The 19,986-nt window shown below is 58.9% G+C and overlaps 1 protein-coding gene across 1 annotated transcript in view; it reads right to left on the reverse strand.

Moving 5' to 3' along the window:
* Positions 1-6,999: 6,999 nt before the first annotated feature.
* ZNF775 (zinc finger protein 775) overlaps positions 7,000-19,986 on the reverse strand; it is a 28,459-nt gene continuing 15,472 nt past the window's right edge. Inside the window, 6 exon segments of the mRNA XM_040644529.1 lie at positions 7,000-7,623; positions 9,934-10,027; positions 11,762-11,830; positions 17,244-17,637; positions 17,640-17,699; positions 17,702-18,295. Coding sequence (XP_040500463.1) covers positions 7,000-7,623; positions 9,934-10,027; positions 11,762-11,830; positions 17,244-17,637; positions 17,640-17,699; positions 17,702-18,295 — 1,835 coding nt within the window.

Here is a 19,986-nt window from a genome sequence, read left to right on the forward strand (position 1 = left end):
TCTGGCCTGGCCCCTCACAGAAGAGATGGCCACGCCAATCTGTTCATCCACTGGCAGTTCTCCGCTAGAAGCCTACGGGTAACCGGCCCCACACAGAACCGAATAAAGATATTTGTCATGGGGCGCCTGGGTGGCACAGCGGTTAAGCGTCTACCTTCGGCTCAGGGCGTGATCCCGGCGTTATGGGATCGAGCCCCACGTCAGGCTCCTCCTCTATGAGCCTGCTTCTTCCTCTCCCACTCCCCCTGCTTGTGTTCCCTCTCTCGTTGGCTGTCTCTATCTCTGTCAAATAAATAAATAAAATCTTTAAAAAAAAAAAAAAGATACTTGTCATGACCTCTTGCACATGCAAAGTGCTTTAAGCCTGTATTCCTTAAGACATTTCCTTAGTCTGGAGTCCCTAGAAGCAGAGCCTGAGACAAGGATTCTGTCCAAGGTGAATAAGTACTATTGCAAAGTGCTCTCTGGAGAAAGGGAGTGGGAAGTAAGATCGGGTGGGGAAAAGAGCCAGGGATGGGGTCTCGGCTGGAAACTGGTGTCCTCTGATCCCCCGGGCAGTTCTGAGGCCATGCTGCACTTCAGAGCTGCCCCCCCTGCCCATGTCAGCCTCAGTGGGGGTTGGCTGGGGCAGCCCCACAGGTGACAAGCTGTGAACCCTTAGCAGCCAGCACTCACAACAGCTCAGACAGGGGATCTGGCGTGGCACCAGCAGCAGCCGTGGCAGACATCCTCTCACTCGGGCATCATGACAGGGAGGACATTGAGACCTGGCCATGTTTGGACAGACGGGGCTCAGACAGAGGGGAGAGGTGGACCCGGAGGGTGCACAGTGGGGGGAGGAACTGCTCTGTGAGCCACCTGCTTCCTCACCCAGGACTGGCCACCCTCCGGGACCTTCTCTCCAGGTCAGGATAGGCGCTGCTGGCATACATCCCCAGGATGGGGTGGGCACTGCGGCGGCCAGGGACGTGGACCCCGCTGGAGGTGGCATCCTGTCTCCACACCCACGAGCCTGCCTCAGAGGAATGCACATCCCCATCTCCTCCTTTAGACGGAAGTGTGGACGGAACGTCTGAGTCCAGAGGCCCACCTCGGGGAGGAGGGGAAGACGGTGCAGACAGCCTACACACCCAGCTGCCCGGGGGGTGTCCCCGACACGCAGCTCCCGACCACATTCTGGAGCGGGGCAGCCAGCATGCACTTACAAGGTCCCAGGTGACTTGGCGGCGCTGGTCAGGAGCCAGAGCGTCAGTCCATCCTCCTGGAGCCCACTCACTGCCTTCTCCTTCTGGTCGTCCCCCCTCACTTGCAGACCATGGGCTCCAGGCGGGGCTGACCCCTCGGCAACAGTGCGGGCCCAGGGCCTGGCCATTCAGATCGCTGCCCTCTGCCGCCCAGGCAGCCCTGCAATGGGTTCAGACCTTTAGGGGAGAAACGAGCTTCAGCAGGCAGAGGGCTTCTTCCTGCCCCGTGTGCGAGCTGGGGAGGCAGCCCCCAAGAGGGAGGGCAGAGCCAAAGACGGGTTAGGGTCCCCGCTGTCACCATCAAGTCACTGCACCACTGCATGAGCTCACACTTCCCCCATTTCGGCATTAGTCAATTCCAGTTGAACAAGAGTCCTGCCTGATTCTCCCCCAACAGACCCAGGTTCCCAAGTCCCCTTCCTTGAGTTACTGCCCCTCAGGACCTTCCTTGGCTGATAGAAACAACCGATGTGGCCCCAAATCTGATTGAAAGAGGACACAGGGGCACCTGGGTGGCTCAGTCGGTTGAGTGTCTGCCTCTTGATTCCTTTTTCTTTTTTTTTTTTTAAGATTTTATTTATTTATTTGAGAGAGAGAGAGACAGAGGTAGCAAGAGAGAGCATGAATGTGGAGGAGAGGGAGAAGCAGGCTCCCCACTGAGCAGGGAGCCCACAAGGGGCTCCATCCCAGGACCCCGGGATCATGACCTGAGCCAAAGGCAGACGCTTAACCGACTGAGCCACCAGGCGCCCCTGACTCTTGATTTCGGCTCAGCTCATGGTCTCAGGGTCTGGAGATGGAGCCCCAGGTCAGGCTCTGCACTCAGAAGGGAGTCTGCTTGAGATTCTCTCTCTCCCTCTGCCCCTTCCCTTGCTCTCTCTCTCTTTGTCTCTCTCTCAAATAAATAAATCTTAGGAAAAAAAAGAATAGGACACAGGAGCAAGGTTCTGGGGTGAGCCTTGGCCATGACCAGGCCCAGCGCCTCACCAACCGCAGGAGGGAAATCACTCATCCACCGCTACCCGGTGGCAGACCTGACATCCCCGCGCCCTCCAGCACGTTCTGCTCCAGGAGACTCCTGGGCTCTGACACCAAGGGGTGCACTGCCAGGTCCCCCTTCAGCCCGAGGACAGGGACGGCAAACCCCGGCCTCCGCGTCCTGCTTGGCAGAGTTTATGCACATTCTAACTCGGCCCTCACAACTCTCAGGTAGGAGGAGCACGGCAGTCACAGACGAGGGGACCAAGCTCCGGAGAGATACGTGGCGGGCCACGGTGCCCCGGGGGGCAGTGGCGGGCCTGGAGCACGGATGGCCTTTGGGAGGAGCACGCTCAGCGGCCATGTGTCAGGGGTGACCGGGATCACCACGCAGCTTTTCAGCAGACCCGGCCTCACTCCCAGCCGAGCAAACAGCTGAAGCTGCTTGAAGGGGCCCCAAAATCCATTACCCAAATCCAGACTGCAGTCATCATCCAGACCATCGCTGCCATGCTGTGGCTCATGAGCTCTGCTCTCTACAGCCTTGGGCAACCGTGGAATGTGCCTCCTCGAGCTAGGAACGCGGCAGAGCTAGAAGCCACCCCTGCTCCCAGCTGAGCCCCAAATGACCACCGCTCACACCAGCTGATGTCGAGAGAACATTTATTCCACTTGGTCAGCCCCAGCAGGTCTCAGTGACCGACAGAAACATCCAGCCCGGACACCGTTCCCACGCACTCCTGCGTAGCCATGTGGGGGGTCCCTCCTGTCCCACTGCCCCAAGTATGGGGGGACCTGAGGGCTCCCATGGCCATTCCTGCCCCAGGGGAGCCAATTCACGCCCCAGTGAAATGCACCGGCGTGTGAACTCACGGGCCCTCCCCTTCTCCTCACCACCAGTCACCCCACAGCCCACCAGCCAGTCGACAAGTATTTCCTGAGTGTTATGAGCCCAGCCCTGTGCTGGACCCTGTTGGGGTTCAAGAAGACATGGCACGTCCCTTGCCCTCAGGGAGCTCACAGTCTAGCTGGAGACTCACACACACATGCACACGCGCGTGCACAGAAAACCGGAGTGCAAGGCTGCACGTGCTACCCGAGGGTGAGACGGCGTGTTGACACGGGGACAGCTCGGAGGACGGGGGTGGAGGGCCTGGCAGAGGAGAGGGCTCAGCAGGGCGGCAGAGGGCCACATTTCCGAGCAATTCCAGGGAAGATGGAGAAGGCAACAGCGGATGCAGGCCGTGAAGTTACAGGGAAGGGAGGAGATGAGAGGACAACCAGCGGAGAAGGGGTGCATCTGCGAGGCTCCCTTCAGGTGCGCCAAGGATCAGAGCACGTGGAAGCTTCTGGAGCTCAGACTGCCTCCTCTTCCTCTGATCTCCCCCCCCCCCCGAGCGGTGTGTCATTCCAGGATGAGGCATATGGCAGATGGCCCGTGAGAACCTCTGTGCCAAACCGAACCGCATGGGAGACGCGACCAGCAAGGTCCCGGGCTGGGAGCCCAGGAGGCCTCCCGACAACCCTAACCAAACCCCAGCTTGGCCCTGGGACATCCCACCTGAACAACTCCACTGTGCCCCCCACAACTCACATTGCTGGGATTTGATCTGAATCCCATGGCAAGAGTCCTCTCCCCACCCGCCAAGGGTCTCACTAAATAGAACCGGCATCGTGACGCCTGGTTGTCATCGGAAACCCATCCCAGCCCTAACTGGCCACACCTTTTCAGGTTGAGTGGTTCATTCCAAGGAGGCCAGTGAGCTCCAGGCCAGCTTGCTCCCACTGTCCACGCCAACACTGGCAGGCCCCAGGAGCGAGGCTTGAGCTTCCTCCCCAGCCGTCCCCACACCATGCCCAGCTGCGCTAAACTCCTGTCTGGCAGGACACAGCCCCGCCGTGGCTTGGATGCTGGAAGCAGCACCCCTCTCCCAGGTAGACTTGGCCCAAGCTCCTGCTCACCCCACATCCAAGGAAAATTCCAGCTTCCCGGCCACCTCCACAGTGAAACTGGAGTCCAGGCTGCGTGGGGAAAACCAGCAGCCAGGTAGCCAGAGTAAGCAGCCCCAAACCAGAGATGAGAAACCCCGCCCAGGGAGCCTCCAGCAATGTCTGCGGAAGGGAGGAAAGGTTCCAGAAGCCTGGGGCACTGTTAGGCCCGGGAGAAGAGAGTGACTGGAAGGGTCCCCTCCTCAGAATCCTTTATTCCTGAACGAGGGAAGGAAGTTCAGCCCGGGGAGGGAGAAATGCTACTTGCAGGGTGGCCCAGGCTCTTGGTCAGGTGAGGAGCGCATGGCGGGTTAGGTCCTGGAGCTCCGAGCTTGCTTGCAGGTTCTTGTGTCTACATGAGTATGCGTGTTTTCCTGGGGAGAAGCTTCCTAGTGTTTGTGAGACTTTCAAAGGGCTTCATGCCCCCCACGCATTAAGAACCACCGCTCTGAGCGGCGAGTGGAGCCCGCAGGTATGGGTCACACCTGGGGCAAGGCTTTGCCTCTGGAGCCAGGTCTGCCACCGACTTGCTGTGTTCTCGTAGGCCAGTTCCTCACCGTCTCTGGGGGGCCAGGCAGGCACAGAGAAGCCGGCTCTCCACACAGGTACTGTCCCTGCGGCCACAGGAGTGTGGACTGTGGCCGGGCAGCCAGGACAAGCTTCTCCAGCTGGGACTCCCACCGGGTTTGGGGAGTTTTTCCACTGAGCACAGAACCCGCTTCCAATTCCAGGCTGCACAGTTCCCCTCTGCAGGGCACCTCCCAAGGTAGGTCTTCTTAGGGGACGTGTCCTCATGCCAGTGGGCAGGTCCCCATGGGGCCCAGTTCCTTGTCTCTGTGCCCAGAGGGCCTGCCCACTCCACATCTGTTCATGGAGACAAAGAGACCAGGGTCAGGTCTGGGGCTCAGACATGGGCCCTGCCCAGGCCCCCTCGCCCCCTCCCACCCCCACCCCCCATGGGTAGGCGGGAGCGGTCAGCTGGGCCACCCTGCACTTGTCCGGTGCTTTGAGCCAGTCCTCTTAGCCCCCTACCAAGCACTCCAGGATTATCAATCCCATTTACCACTGAGACAACTTGAGTTCAGGGCATTCGAGCTCCAGATGTCCCAGGTCCCGGGTTAATCTCTTCATCTCTGCCACTAAGTACTCGTCCACGTAGCAGCGGCCACATTGCAGCAGCCACCTAGTGGCAAGCAGAGGGCCATTGACCCCAAGGAGACACGAAGCTCTAAGGAAGGGCAGAGGGCGGGGACAGGTCTCCAGCACCTAGCAAGGTGGTGGCACAGGCTGGGCAGAGAGCAAGAGCTCTGTGAGTGCAGGTCCCCTCCAAGCCCCCAGCTCCCTTCCTCCCAACCCACTACTGTGGATGCCATGGCCCCCCAAGCCCCCACACCACCCAGGGGCACCCCTGCCCAGGATCCTGGCACCTGGTCTCCACTCACATCCCCACATCCTTGACACCCCATGTCCCACCAGTAAGAGCCGCCCTCAAAGGCACAACGGTAGAGATGAAGAGTCTTGGGAACCAGGCTTGCCCTGCCCTACCACTACGTACTAAGTGAGATTTGGAGCAAGCTTGGGTGAGCCTCAGTTTCCTCATCTGCTAAATGGTGAAAAAGCCTGTGCTTTGGAGCACCAACTTGGAATCAGGGGCCTAGGGTACAGGCCCGACTCTCCCCTTGGTCAAGCCTCTTGGCTAGGGGCCCCATTTTCTCTTGCCCAGATGACCCCACAACTCTCAAGGCTCCTGCTCATCGCACTTTGACCTGTCCTCACAGTGCTTCCATCTCTCCTTGAGCTGCATGCCTGAGATCACCGTGCTCTCCTCATTAAACATCTTGGTGTCCTCTCTCCCCCACCACAAAGTCCCTTGGAGGGCAAACATCAGCCTCCTCCATCTGATCCCTGCCTCAGAGACTCTCGACCTTTGCTCTCCCTAGAGCACCTCTATTCATCCCCAGAACCCAGTTCAAGCCATCAGACTGCCTTGGGTGACACCAATCCCCTCCCCCAACCTCCCGGACCACCCGATAGGCTGTCCCTTAGGATGCTCTGCATACCCTGTGTGAGCACCAAGTGTCACCCCTTAAAGCTTTATGTCTGTACCTCCTCCCAAGAGCACAGCATCGTGCATGACACACCGGGGTGCCCAATAGATGTTTTCGGACCAGTGAGGTCACCCTCTTTTATCTGGTAATGTTAAACCACAATCCTCACAATATCCCAGGAAGAAGTCCCTTGTTAAATGCAACTTACAGATGAACAAACTGAGTCACAAAGTGAAATGACTTCTCAAGTACACCAGATAGTAAGTGTTGGAGCCAGGACACCTTGGGGGCTGAGGGTGGCCTGGGCATTGTGGAGAGTGGCCCTCTCCAGGTGGCTTTCAACTCTGACATTCTGGGAATGAAGATCTAGTAGGAAGCTAGTCATAGACCCAGAGCCCAGTGCACCCCACCTTCCCTGCCTGTCCCCCCAACCCCTGCCCAGGCCTGAGAGGGGCTCCGGGTGGCCCTTGGGTCTCACCTACTCTAGGCCGGGTGAGCCTGAGGAGGAAAACCAACGCAGGGCCCCAAAGCAGCTGTGGGCGGCCAGCCAGAGGGTGGCGCAGACACGGAAGGAGGCGTCCCAAGCCCGGCAGCGGCCCATTCCTTCAAGACCCCAAGCCAGCCCTCCCCGTCTCCAGGGATTGCATCCAGACAGGGGGCCTCAGCCCAGCGCCATCTCCAGGAGTCACGGCCCCAGCGGCCCTGGCCCAGGAGAGAGGTGGCGGCAGGCCTGGGGCTCATCATAGCACGCGGCCTAAATGGGCCGCCTGGCCCTCGGGCCCGTGGCCGTGGCTGCGCTGGTGGGTCTTGAGCGAGCCCTCGCGCGCGAAGCTCTTGCCGCAGCGGGCGCAGAAGTAGGGCCGCCGCTCCCCGAACACGCCGGGGCGACGCGGGTGCGGTGCGGGCATGCGCGCGTGGGTGCGCTGGTGGTTGAGCAGGAAGCGCGGCTCGCGGAAGCAGCGGCCACACTGCGCGCACTGGTGCGGCTTCTCGCCGCTGTGGATGCGCTGGTGCGTGAGCAGGTTCTGCTTGAGGCTGAAGCAGCGGCCGCACTCCGGGCACGGGAAGGGCCGCTCGCCGGTGTGCGTGCGCTGGTGCACCTCGAGGTTGTGCTTGACGCTGAAGGCCTTGCCGCACTCGGGGCACACGAAGGCGGCTGCGCGGCCCGCGCCCGCGTGCGCCTTCTGGTGCCGCACCAGGCTGGGCTGCTGCGAGAAGGTCTGGCCGCACAGTGGGCAGCGGTGTGGCTGCTCCTCGGCGGGGTGGTGGATGACCAGGCCTCGCTCGTCCCCCAGGCCCTCCTCCCCGTCCCCCGCAGGGGACCCGCCCCCCGACGACGCCAGCTCTGTCATGGGCACTTCCAGCTGCAGTCACCAGCCCCTGGAGAGGCAGAAGCAGAGAGAGGAGTCAGAAGGGAGGTGGGGGGCATCTAAGGACCAGCCGGCCCCCAAGCTCAGGGAGGACACTGCACTGGCTCCCCACAACTTCAGCATCTGCCCCTCCACAGTCTTGGTCGAGCCAATGTTTCCCTGCTGGAATGCCCTTCTCTCTCCTCTACACCTTAATCACAGCCCGCCCCTCCTTCAGGCCTTTCTCAAGTGCCGCCTGCTCCCACGGCCTTCCCTGATCCCTCCAGCCCCTCCGGGGCCCTATGGCCCACCCTGTAACCCTCCGTCATCACACTGCATCCAGGCCAGTCACGGCCACCTCGGTCTCCCAGCCCTGCGCATGCCTTAAGGACAGAGCTGTCTCCTTCTTTTATCCCCAGTGCCAAGCACTGTGCCTGCCATTCCAAGCATTGGATAAATGACCATAGGTGAGATTCAGGGGCTTCTAGTATTGTAAGTTAGCCTGCCCCTGGATAGGTCTTCTCTCTCCAACATTCTAGAATCTCAAGGAGGGGGGTGCAGACCCAATCTGGAGGGAAGGGTGGGGTCACCGGTGGTTCAAAGATATTTTTGAAAAGCTTGAAAGAAGAAACAACACGAAAACCCTGTAAACTTGAGAGTCATCTCAATCAAACATTAAGGGCAGCAGCTCTGTGTTTATCAGAATGAGGCATGCCTGTAAAAGGCTTGCAGATCCCTGAAAGAGGGGGAGGTGAGCTCCCAGGAGCTGGTCTCAGCCTGATTCCTCTTGGCATCCCCAAGATATGGAAGTCTGGCTCCACGCTCGACAAACACCCCCAGGTTCAGCTCCACCCCTTTCATGCTGGTTCCAGAGGGTCCTCTTCCCCAGGGCACTGCGTTCCTCTTATTCCTCTTAAATCGTTACCCACTGTGCTCACAGCAACCCGGGGGAAGGAGCAGACCTTCCTGAGCCCCGCTTTATAGATGGGGTAACTGAGGTCAGCTTACTCACCCAAGGTCACACAAGGTGAGCCAGGGCTAGGCCCTAAGTTTCCTGACTCACTGGCAAAAGCTCTTCTCAATATACCAGCTGCTCATCAACTGAACTCCCCTCAAAACACACACACACACACACACACACACACACACACACACACGACCACCACGACTGTCCCGACCACCACGGGGTTAGAGACACCCAAAGCACCCCTGCTCCTGGAGGGCCCTGTCTGCCGCCACCACCTGCATGCCCCCCAACAAACCTAGGGCCCCTGCAGAGCCCTGGGGCCTGCTCCAGAGGAGGCTGAGCGGGCACCCCCCTGCAGTCCTCCACCCCCATCAGGGACCTAGACCTCCACGCAGGCCTTCACACTCGCAGATCGCACTGCTTACTACAACCTCAGTCCACCTATCTGCAGAGTGGGAGCTCCGAGATACCCCTTTTGTCTCCCCCGCCCCTCAGGCCAGGGTGGAACACACACCCACCCTGGCGAAGGAGACAAGTACTACTTGCAGTAGACCCACCCACGAGGCTTTCCCCAGCCAGCGGCACTGACATTTGCAAAGACAGACCGTCATGGTCCCCTCGGCCAATCTCAGCCTGGCCTTGTCTCCAGGCAGCCTCCCCACTCTCCCCAGCTATATCCCTGACTAGGGCCCCCCAACTACGGAGAAAGGTCTAAAGCAACGGCCCCCTCTTCTCCCCCAAGTTCCTCCATCCCCTCCCGCACTCACAGCCCAGGCTGCGCCCCTGTTCCTCCGGTCTCCGGCAGTGGCTCTTTCCTCTAGAGTCTGCGCTGCCCAGCGCAAATACGGTAACTCTCCCGCAGCGACTCCCGCGCCCCTTCTCCCTCGCCCCCATAAAGACGGCCAGCCTCCCGCACCGCTGTTTTTATGAAATAGCTGCATGAATCAAAACAGCTGACCCCACCCACCCGACCTCCGCACACAACCGTGCAAACTCCCGTGGCCCGAGCGACCCCAGAGAAACACGGTAAACTCTGCGCCGCAACCTCGCCCCCACGAAAACACGTAGGCCTCCCACCCTGCTGCCTCAACCCACCCCGCCCCGCTGCAAGCCCCGGCTCCCTCGGGGCACGGATGCAACCCACCCCCAGCTCCCGCAGCACCCCCGGGAGGACCACGCAACCCTGGATAAATACGTAATTAAGTCGCGGCGCTCCCAGCTCCGGGAAAAGGGTCTGCGCGGTTCCCGGCAAATACGGTAGCGCGCCCGCAGTGACCCGCCCCCAAGGGTCCGGCCCCGGCCTCGATAAATACGGTAATCTCCCGCCGCGGCCCCAGCCCCGGCGGCCCGGGACTCACATGGCGCCGCCTCCCGAGCCCCTCCGTCTCCTCCGCAGCGCCGCAGTCGCCGGCGTCGCCGCAGCCGCACAGCAGCCCCGTGAGGCTGGGAGGTCTAACTCGCCAACGACCTGGCTGACGGAGGAAGGAGGGCTGCGAGCGCTGCGCCCGCCCGGGCAGGAGGCAGGAGAGGGAACCCGGCGGGAGCCGCTTCGCAAGCAGAACGCCCCGCCGGGCGGGACGCCCCAAGCTCCCCGGCCCCCGGCCTCAGCCATTCCCATTTCAGGATGGTCCGAGCCCCAAGCCGGCAGTGAGAGCCTCGTCCTCACCTCCCTCGTCCTAAAGCCGCGCTACCCTGGCCAGGCCCACGGACTGCCCCCAGAGCCCAGGAAGCGGGGTGTGGGGGCCTTTCCTTGCGAGGGAGAGCAGGGGGTGAGGCGGGAGCCCCTGCCAGGGAGCCTCTCTGAGCGGGGTGTCTAGGGTGGGAGACAGCCGTGGAAGGGGCAGAATCAGCGGCCCGAACTAACTGTGTGGCCAAAGCCTCCCCACAACCCTCTGGCCCGGTTTCTGCCCCCAGGACGGCAGGGGACCTGGAAGAAGTGACACCCCCAACTTCCCCACCTCCTCCGAACTGGACACATTCTGGTCAAGCCAAAGATACCCCATACAAGATATCCCATAAAAGAGCCCCCTAGAACACCTAGAACACCCCAGTGGACAGGGCTGGGCTAATTCCAGCTTTCAACCACCCTCAATAATAATACCCCTTACCTACACATTACTTGTCTCTTTACAAAGCTTTTCTCATATATTATCTCGTGGGAGCCTTCCAATAACCGTGTGCCATCTAGGTTGTACAGGTATCATTATCCTCTTTTATAGATGGGAAAATAAAATAAAATTGAAACACGGAGCAGCTTCCCCACAGACCCGCAGAGGCCAGATGGGAAGGCAGCCCCCACCCCCCAACTCTCCCCAGCACCACTCTGGTACCTAGAACCCCAAACAGAAACAGGGTGCAATGGTTATGACTGGAAATCATCTTGTCCAGGGTAAAAAAGTGCCCCCGAATTAATACTTCTATGAAGAAACCGAGACCAGAAGGGAAAGTGATTTTTTTTTTAAACTGTAAGTGCTGGAGGAATATCGAGTAGCCCTTTTCTCTGTGGCCCCTGGTAGCTGCCAGGTGGCGGCCCAGGCGGAGCTCCTTACAACAGATGGTGGCTGTGGCTGCTGGGGTGGCGCCATCCCTGAGGAGGGGCTCTGGCAGACGCAGGCCTCCCGGCCCCATGAGGCAGGCCCGGTCACCCACAGGTGTTCAGTGTACCTTCCTGGGAACTGCACAGTTCCAGGTGGGGTCCACCTGGAAATACACTCCACCCCTTATTCTCAACAGCAGACCTGAAGATCAGCCCTGGCCGCTATCACATCTCGCTCTGAGGACAAGTCCATCCCAGCGGGTCCACCTCTGGCCCTCTCAGCCCCTGCAGGACCCACTCCCCACGCCACCCCAACCATGCTGCTCCCACAGAGCTAAGTGGGGCTTCCCGAGCCAGACATGCCAAGGAGATTGGCATTTAAAATAGAGGCACCAGGGAGGGAATCCTGGGAAGCCACAAGAAATGAATTCACCAGGACAGATGTCCCCATGACATTGCCAAAAGGCCCCCCTAACCGCTGATGACCCGCCCCCACCCCCGGCCCTGGTGCTGGAACTTTGTTCTCCCAACAGCCACACCTGCCAGCTGTCCAGCTCCGGTGGCAGAGGCTGTCAGCTGACAGAGCAACAGCACAAATGGGGACACCTAGTCAACAACCAGGTTTTTCAGAAGCAAAACCAACAACGTACCCGAGGATGTCACCCATATTTTTAGCAGCATTTTCTAAGTAAGCTGTGCCGAAGAGGCAAGGCACACAGCTGGGGGACGGGCGTGGGAGGGAGGTGACACCCCCTAAGACCCACCCCGTCTTGGTGGGCGATGCCGAGGACCCGGGGTTCCCGGAGGCCTCTGTTCTCTGCTCTGCCCATGAATGAGTTCTGCTGAGTCACTTCATCTCTCTAGTTTCGTACACATGCACCCCCCCCACACACACACGCATCTCCCCCCACGGTTCCCATGTGCTGTGGTGAACACCCCAGAATGGAGATGGTGAGACTTTCTGCAAACAAAGCCATGCTTCTTCATACAGGCAGGGCCCGGGGCAGGCATGGCAGTCACCACCACACCACAAGGCTCGTGTGACAGCTGGACGTTGGACTCTAACAAAGGCCTAGGTTGCTCACAGCCAAAGCATCCCAGAGAGCAGGCGCATGGCCCCCTTGTGGGCAGAGGTGTGGACAGCCCAGCGGAGCCCTGCCCAGGGCCCTGCACAGCATCCATCCCACACGCCGCGGCCGTGCTAGAGGGACAGTCACCCCGTGTGCTCCCCTGGCCAGCCCCAGACCGCTGCCCCTGCAGATCCCAGCCCGGTTTTCCTCCAGCTCCTCTTGCTTTGGGCTGAACCCCAGGCCTTTCCTGCTCCGCGGGGCTACCACTCCCCCCTCCCCACTCGCTCCTCCCATCTCCCCAAAAAGGACAACTATCACTTCTCACTTCGCATCCCCTTTCAAGCATCTTGTGCTGACTTCAAGTTGGGATTTACCACACCTTTGTTCTCCCACCAGGTTGTGAGCTTCAAAGGGCAGGGGCTGTGTTTCCGGCATCTCTGGATCCCAGGTGCCCGGCATCTAATTGCCCCTCAGCCAATCTCTGCGGAAAGAATGAATGAATGCACGTCCGGAAGACATAGCTGCTAGCCGTGGAGGGACGGTGGCCCTGCAGCCAGTCAGCATGCCCATGCGATGTAAGGAATGAGGTTTTGCAGGCACAGCCACGACCCCGGCCGCGAGACCCTGCCGGCACCTGGCTGGAGACGTGGGGCTGTGGGTGCAAGATCTCATCGGCTCCGAAGTTCTCTTTCCTTGACATTAAAGCCCAAGATGGGACCTAGGATCACTTCAGCCAAGCCCTTAAACTTACAGCTGGCCTCCTTCACACAGGTGGAGACTCCCTCCTTATGGGATGGAGCTCTGTTTGGGGAAAACCCTGTTCTTCTCTTTCCATAGTAAACTTGGCACTTGTACAAACACTGTGCACGTAGCCACACACAGGGCTTGTTAAAATAACGGTGGTAACGGCTATTCATTGAGCGCTTGCTGTGTGCCAGGCGCTACACCACAAGCATTGCATGGGTTCCTTGCACGGGGTCCTGCAGCCTACACAGTAAAGCCAGGATTCAGCCCCAGAGCTCTCCGACTCTATCCACGGCTCCCAACAACAAAAGCAAGCTCTTTCTAGATTTGGGTGGTGACAGGGAGAGACCCAACATTCCTACTTCTTAATAGGGGCGTTATTCCTAGAGTTATACTGTCCAACAGCCACACGTGGCTTAATTAATTAAAATTAAATTTTAAATTCAGTTCCTCAGCCTCACACGCCACATTTTAAGTACTTAGTAGCCACATGTGGCTGGTGACTATGGGATTGGACGGCACAGTTATAGAATATTTTCATCCCAGAAAGTTCTACCTGGACAGTGCCTGTCTGGGGCACCGCCCCCTCCAGATCTGAGCAACCTAGGAGACACCACTCTCTTTTTAACCCAAGGGACAACCTACAGGATGTTGTTCATTTTTCTCTCTTCTCTGCCATGATCCAGTAGAAGCAGTGACCTGTGAGAACATACTATTTCCAGCCCCAACACTTCTCCTCTTGCCAAAAGGTCGATATATATATATTTTTTTAAACCAAAGTACTTAAAGAATAAAAGGAAAAGGTCTCAGAAGCATCCCCCAGGTGCTGTCCGCCAAGTGCCTGCTGGTCCCGCTCTCTCCCTGTCCGTGCACCTGCCCACTGGCCTCCCAGCCTCTTCTCCCTCTGGCAGCTCCCCGGGGCTGGGGCTGGGGCTGGGCAAGCAGGAAGCCCAGTCCTCCTGAGGAGGCTGCCAGCTTGCTGGCCGACTCGAAGCTCGGGTTGCTTGCCAAAGAACCACCATTTTCCCAGTTCCTAGGTCATTTTTCTTAGCTCCCAGCCTGCTTCTCACAGAGGAACACAGGGATGACACAGGCGGTTCCGAGAACCCCAGCTCCCCCAAGCTCATCTGGCCCGTTCGAAGCTTGGCTGTGGGTCCTCACCACGGACCTGCACTTACCTGGAGGTGGACCAAAGTCCTTTACAATCTTGATCTGCTTATGGTCGTTTCCTGTTCACCTGAGAAACCCTTTTATCTCAGCATGCTCTCGAGTATTTGGGATTGTAAACCACTAAGACAGATCTGACCTTCTCGTCTGATTTTATGACATGCTCTTCCTAAGTATTCCCTGGCCTAGTTTTAGTATTTTACAATGAAGGGGGGAAAAAATTGAAGTCGACAATGCCAGGCCACCCTTGGAGAAGCCAGTGATCGTGGCAGTGGAAGGGGCTTGGCTAACAGGAGGCCTGGGACCTGCCCTTGGTTTGTGACATGACCTGGTGGGCCAATCCCGCCGCAGCATCCCCCCTTCCCTGTACCACTGCCCTGCCACAGTCACTGACTTCACAGTGAGGCTAAATGACATAGTGAACAAGCTTTAGTCAGGGAGCTGGGGCTGGGACAATTTAGTCAAGAGCTGACTGGACAGACCTTTCTGAGCTATGTGTGTATTAGTGATTTCCCACGAAGGTGCGGGAACCCCTCAAGGATAGGGACCGTGGCTGCTACTGGCTGAATTCTGTCCCCCTCCAAATTCATATATTGAAGCCCTGACCCTCCCCCCCCCATGTGATGGCATTCAGAGCTGGGTCCTTTGGGGGGCAATGAGGTTTCGATGAGGTTATAAGACTGGGATCTTCCTTGATGAGATTAGTGTCCTTAAGAGATATCAGAGGGCACTCTCCCCCCCTCCCCCTGCCATGTGAGGACACAGGAAGAAGGTGGCCATCTGCAAGCCAGGAAGTGGGCCCTCACCAGGAACCGAATCTGCCAGCACCTTCATCTTGGACTCCCAGCCTCCAGACTGTGAGAAGTAAACACCTGTTGCTTAAGACTGCTTACCCCAGTCTGTGGTCCTTTGTCATGGCGGCCCAAGTGCCTGGCGCACAGTAGGCTTGTTAGTGAATCGATGTGTGCCATCCCCTGACCTGGCCAATGGGGCATACATCTCAGTAATTCTTCACTCTCATGGACGTGGCCCTGACCCCGTGACCCAAAGCACCCATCTGTGAGGATCAGTCACCTTGGGTTAGTGAACAAGCCTTCTCCTAATTTGCACAAGGAAGAAAGCCGCGATTAGGCCTCATTAATCCCACGTCCTACCAACATAGCTGTTGGATTGGCTTGATCATTAAACAGAGGCCGTTGGTGGATGAGGACACCTTCAATCGCACAGAAAGTGCCCCCTGCCTGAGATCTTCAGTGGCTGCCGGCACTGCCCCTCACGCACCTGATCCCACGGGGCTCCAGGCTCTGGCAGGCTCATCCTTGCAGGCAGCAGCTTTCCAATGCAGGAGTGGTACTCTGGGATGCCTGCCTGGAGGAGGCGGGCTTGCTTGAGTGGGTCTCAGGATTTGCTAAGTGGCAAAGTGGAAGAAGCAAATGACCCATGGGTAAAGTAGGTTTTGCCGAGATCCAGGGCGCTTGGCCTCCCTGAGCAGGGCAGGCTGGGAAAGGAGTTGCAGGAGGGGACAGGCATTCTGGGAAGGTAGGAGAGCACCGAGAGCCTAGAAAACCCCCGCTGGACTGACAGCCTCAGTCTCACATGGGCAGCAACCAGCGGGCACAGCTTGCCCAGTGGGAGAGATCACACAGCAGGGTTTATGATGCAAGCAAGACCTGGCCCAGGAGTGGGCGGCCCGGCTGAGCGCTAAGCATTCCTGGCGCTGTGTTCCCCAGGCAAGCGGGATCACCTCCCCAGGTCTTTCTGTGATGCTGCAACAATGAGACCCCTGCCACATGAACGGAACTCAACAGAATCCGAGAACGCAGTGACCGAGAAGCTCCTGGGGAAGGCAGCACTTCCCTGAGTGAAGAGAAGCCGGTGGGCTCCTGGGAGGCAGGCGGACACGGTTCCTCCTCTTAGAGAATGCTACGGTCCCCCCTTTTCCCTCCCACCTCCCAGCTATCCAACCCTAAGTACCCACAACACCCCGCTCTCTCTGCAATTCCCTCCCCTCCTATGGAGGACGCCATCCAAGGCCACAGGCCCAGACTGGAGCCCTGGGTTCTCCTGTCAGTGCCAGGGCCCCAGCACCCTGCTTTGGAAGAGACCTCTGGGGGGGGGGGGGGGGAGAAGGGTATGTGGGAAGATATCAAATTGGTTTGGAGAGGGCAAGAGAATACTCCCTCCACCCCCAGCAAGAACTAGGCATAGGGAGCTGCTAGGCTCGTGGCCAAAGCTTCCTGTCCTGGTCCTGGGGGCACATGAGTACCCCAGAGCCCACACAGACTTGGGAGTTCCAAAAGGGAGGCTTACAAAGAACAATGAGACCACATGAGACAGTCAATCCTTCATTTTTCTCTTCTGCAACACTGGCATTGATAAAGCCCCAAGTCAGTGACAGCCGTCGGGAGTGCCCCTGGGCTGCTAAGTAAGAGCAGCTCCTGTGGTTCTTTCCTGCTGCAGCCCCCTCCCCAAGCTACCAGACCTCAGCTGCCACCACCCCTCTTATACCCCAGTCCAACCACCGCACACATACCAGGCCTAAGGTCCCGCCCGCCATGACAGCACCCTGGGCTTTGGGGCACTCACGGTTGAGAAGGACCAGGGAACCATTCACTCCTTCCAAAAATACGCACTGAATGGCCATTAAGTGCAGGGCACCGCCCTTGGCACTGGGACTATGCCTGCCCCTCCACAGCCACCACGGCTGGCTTCCATCCTTGCTATCAGAGTCTGTTAAAACTCCCCCACTAGACCGGCGTTTGGCCATCCGGCAGCCTGCACGTGACAGGCTGCGGCTACAGCTGATCAGTCCAGCCTTGGGCCATTTCACACCGGAGAGCCTCTCCCAGAGCCCTGACAGCGCCTCCCCGGGGCCTGAGGCCTGCGGTCCCAAGACTGACGGACCGACTGACACATTCAGGCTCCAGAGAGAAATTCGTTCCATCCCACCTCCTCCCTCAGCCCACCCTGGGGCTGTCCCCTTTGAGAGGCTTCTGGAATTCAATTCTGTTCTCTAGCCTTCGGAGCCTTGAGGAAATCACCCTTTCACGGGTTCTACCCCAGGGGTTGTAGAAACCACCATTTCTGGCCACGGCACTCCCACAAACATCCCCTCCCACCCCCACCGCGTGTCCCCTAAGGTCCGGCGCACTAAAGCGCCTGATCCTTGGTGCTGGGGGTGGGCGCCAGGGCCCCGCGGTGCACGCGCTGGTGCTTCAGCAGGTGCTGCTTCTGGCTGAAGCCACGGCCGCACGCGGAGCACAGGTAGGGCCGCTCGCCGGTGTGGTTGCGTCGGTGCCGCGTCAGGTTGGGCTTCTGGCTGAAGCGGCGACCGCACTCCGGGCACGGGTAGGGCCGCTCGCCCGTGTGGATGCGCTGGTGGATGGTGAGCGCCGACCACCACGAGAAGCTCTTGCCGCACTCGTTGCAGATGAACTGGCGGGGCTCGCCCGGCCCCGGGGCGGCGGCGGCGACAGCACGCGCCCGGGCCCCGCCTGCGCCCTCAGCCCTCTTGAGAAGCCCCAGCCAGGCCCACTCAGGGGGCGGCGGCCAGCGCCCGGGCGCAGGCGACACCCCGGGGCAGCGTCCCGCGCAGCATCCTGCAGCCGCGCGGGCGCCTGCGGTCGGCGTGCGCGCGCTGGTGGATGCGGAGGCCCACCTGGTGGCGGAAGCAGCGCGCGCACTCGGGGCACGAGTGGGTGGCGGGCCGCGAGTGGGTCTTCTGGTGCTTGAGCAGGTGCTGCTTCTGGCTAAAGCGCCTCGCGCACTCGGGGCAGCAGAAGGGGCGCTCGCCCGTGTGGTGCCGCTGGTGGCGCGCCAGGTTGGGCTTCTGGCTGAAGCTCTTGCCGCACTTGCCGCACAGGTACGGCTTCTCCCCGGTGTGGGTGCGCTGGTGGATCTTCAGGGACGACCACCAGCTGAACCTCTTCCCGCAGTCCAGGCACACAAAGTGACCCTCGCCGGCAGAAAGGGCCCGGCCTGCCAGCGCCTCGGCCTGCTCAGTGGGAGGGGCCCACCTTGGACCCCCAGACTCCTCCTGTCCCCCCAAGGCCCGAGGCTTCCCCATGGTCTGGCATGGCGGGAGGCCCCGATGCTGCTGGAAAATGTTTTCCTTATCCTTCTCGGAAAGCACGGCCTGCGGCACCAGAGTCTGCAGCATCCACTCCGGCTTCTCCTGCTTGATCTTCATCACCAGCCCATCTCCTGCCAGAGGCAAAGGGAGAGAGGACGGGAGAGTCACTCACTGCCCCCTGGGGTGAGGAAAAGAAGTGCTGGGAGGGCCGAGCACAGAAAATTCGAGGGGAGGAAAGGATGCAGAAGAGAGGGTGTAAGAGGACACCAGGCGGGAGAAAGAGGAGAGGAGAGGTAGAACAGTCAGAGAAAGGGAAACTTGGGACGTGGAGAAGAAAAAGTACAAGAAAGGAGGAGAAGCTGCTGTTCCAAGGCCACACCTGCTGCCCCGCCTTCTCCAACCGGAGGCCCCCAAGATACAAGAACGGTCTTCCCACCCAGGGAAAAGCAGAAAATGGCCAAGCTTCAAAGCTTCTCATTGTTTTTCTAAGAGGATCCATGTGCTGGGAGCTTGCTGAGTGAGTGCATGCCCAGTCCCCCAGTGCTGGGGAGACCAGGCTCCATTTCATGGCCAGGCTCTCCCCACAGCAGCGACCCGGCCTGAGCGCCTCACCTTCCTCCACCTGGGCTGTTTGGCAACTTCACCGTCCTTCCACAAAACCAAGAACCAGAAAGTAGGCCGGAAACGACTGAGCACCCAGAATAGGTGCTGTCCTGCCCTTCCTAAGCCCTCCTACATCAGTCTCAGGAGTCCCCTGCCACACGGCTACGGACCTACCTCTTACAGCGAGCTCGGGTCTACAGGGGTGCTTTGTCCCCCTTGCTCACGGACTGAAGCCACGATGGAAGAGACCCGCTACAGACACTGCACACGGACTGTAGGAGTCCACTTACGGGAAGGGCAAAAGCTGGCAAAACTAACAGCTGAGTTAGATGTCAGGAAACTGCTGCCTGCGGATGGCACAGTGGTTGGAAAGGGGGCCTGAGGGGGGCTGGCAACGTTTGGGTGTTTTGTCTTTTTTTTTTTAAGGAAGAGAGAGCCCAAGCGGGGGAGGGGGGGCAGAGGAAGAGGGAGAGAATCTTTTTTTTTTTAAGATTTTATTTATTTATTTGACAGAGAGAGAGACAGCCAGCAAGAGAGGGAACACAAGCAGGGGGAGTGGGAGAGGAAGAAGCAGGCTCATAGCAGAGGAGCCTGATGTGAGGCTCGATCCCAGGACTCCTGAATCAGGCCCTGAGCCGAAGGCAGATGCTTAACGCCTGAGCCACCCAGGCGCCCTGAGGGAGAGAATCTTAAGCAGGCTCCTTGGAGCCCGAGAGATCAGGACCTGAGCTGAAATCAAGAGTCGGGAGCTTGAGGGACAGAGCCACCCAGGCGCCCCACTGTTCCCTCTCTCGATCTGGGTGCTGGTTTCATGCATATGTTCACTTTGTCAGAATGTACAGAGCTTATGATCTGTGCACTTTTCTGTGTTATACGTCAACAAAAAGTTTACATTTAGTAAAAAGTAGGTGAAATAAAACAGCTGTGAACAAAAAAGAGAAATTCTAAATGAGTTCTGATATTTAAAAGACAACAAAATAAACCCAAGGGAAGTAGGAGGAAGGAATTAATAGATAAAAAGCAGAGACTATAGGGGTGCCTGGGTGGCTCAGCGGTTAAGCGTCTGCCTTCGGCTCAGGGTGTGATCCCGGCGTTATGGGATCGAGCCCCACATCAGGCTCTTCCGCTAGGAGCCTGCTTCTTCCTCTCCCACTCCCCCTGCTGTGTTCCCTCTCTCGCTGGCTGTCTCTATCTCTATCGAATAAATAAATAAAATCTT

The sequence above is a fragment of the Ursus maritimus genome, unplaced genomic scaffold (assembly GCF_017311325.1).
Source record: "Ursus maritimus isolate PB19 unplaced genomic scaffold, ASM1731132v1 scaffold_3, whole genome shotgun sequence".
In the NCBI taxonomy this organism is placed as follows: domain Eukaryota; kingdom Metazoa; phylum Chordata; class Mammalia; order Carnivora; family Ursidae; genus Ursus; species Ursus maritimus.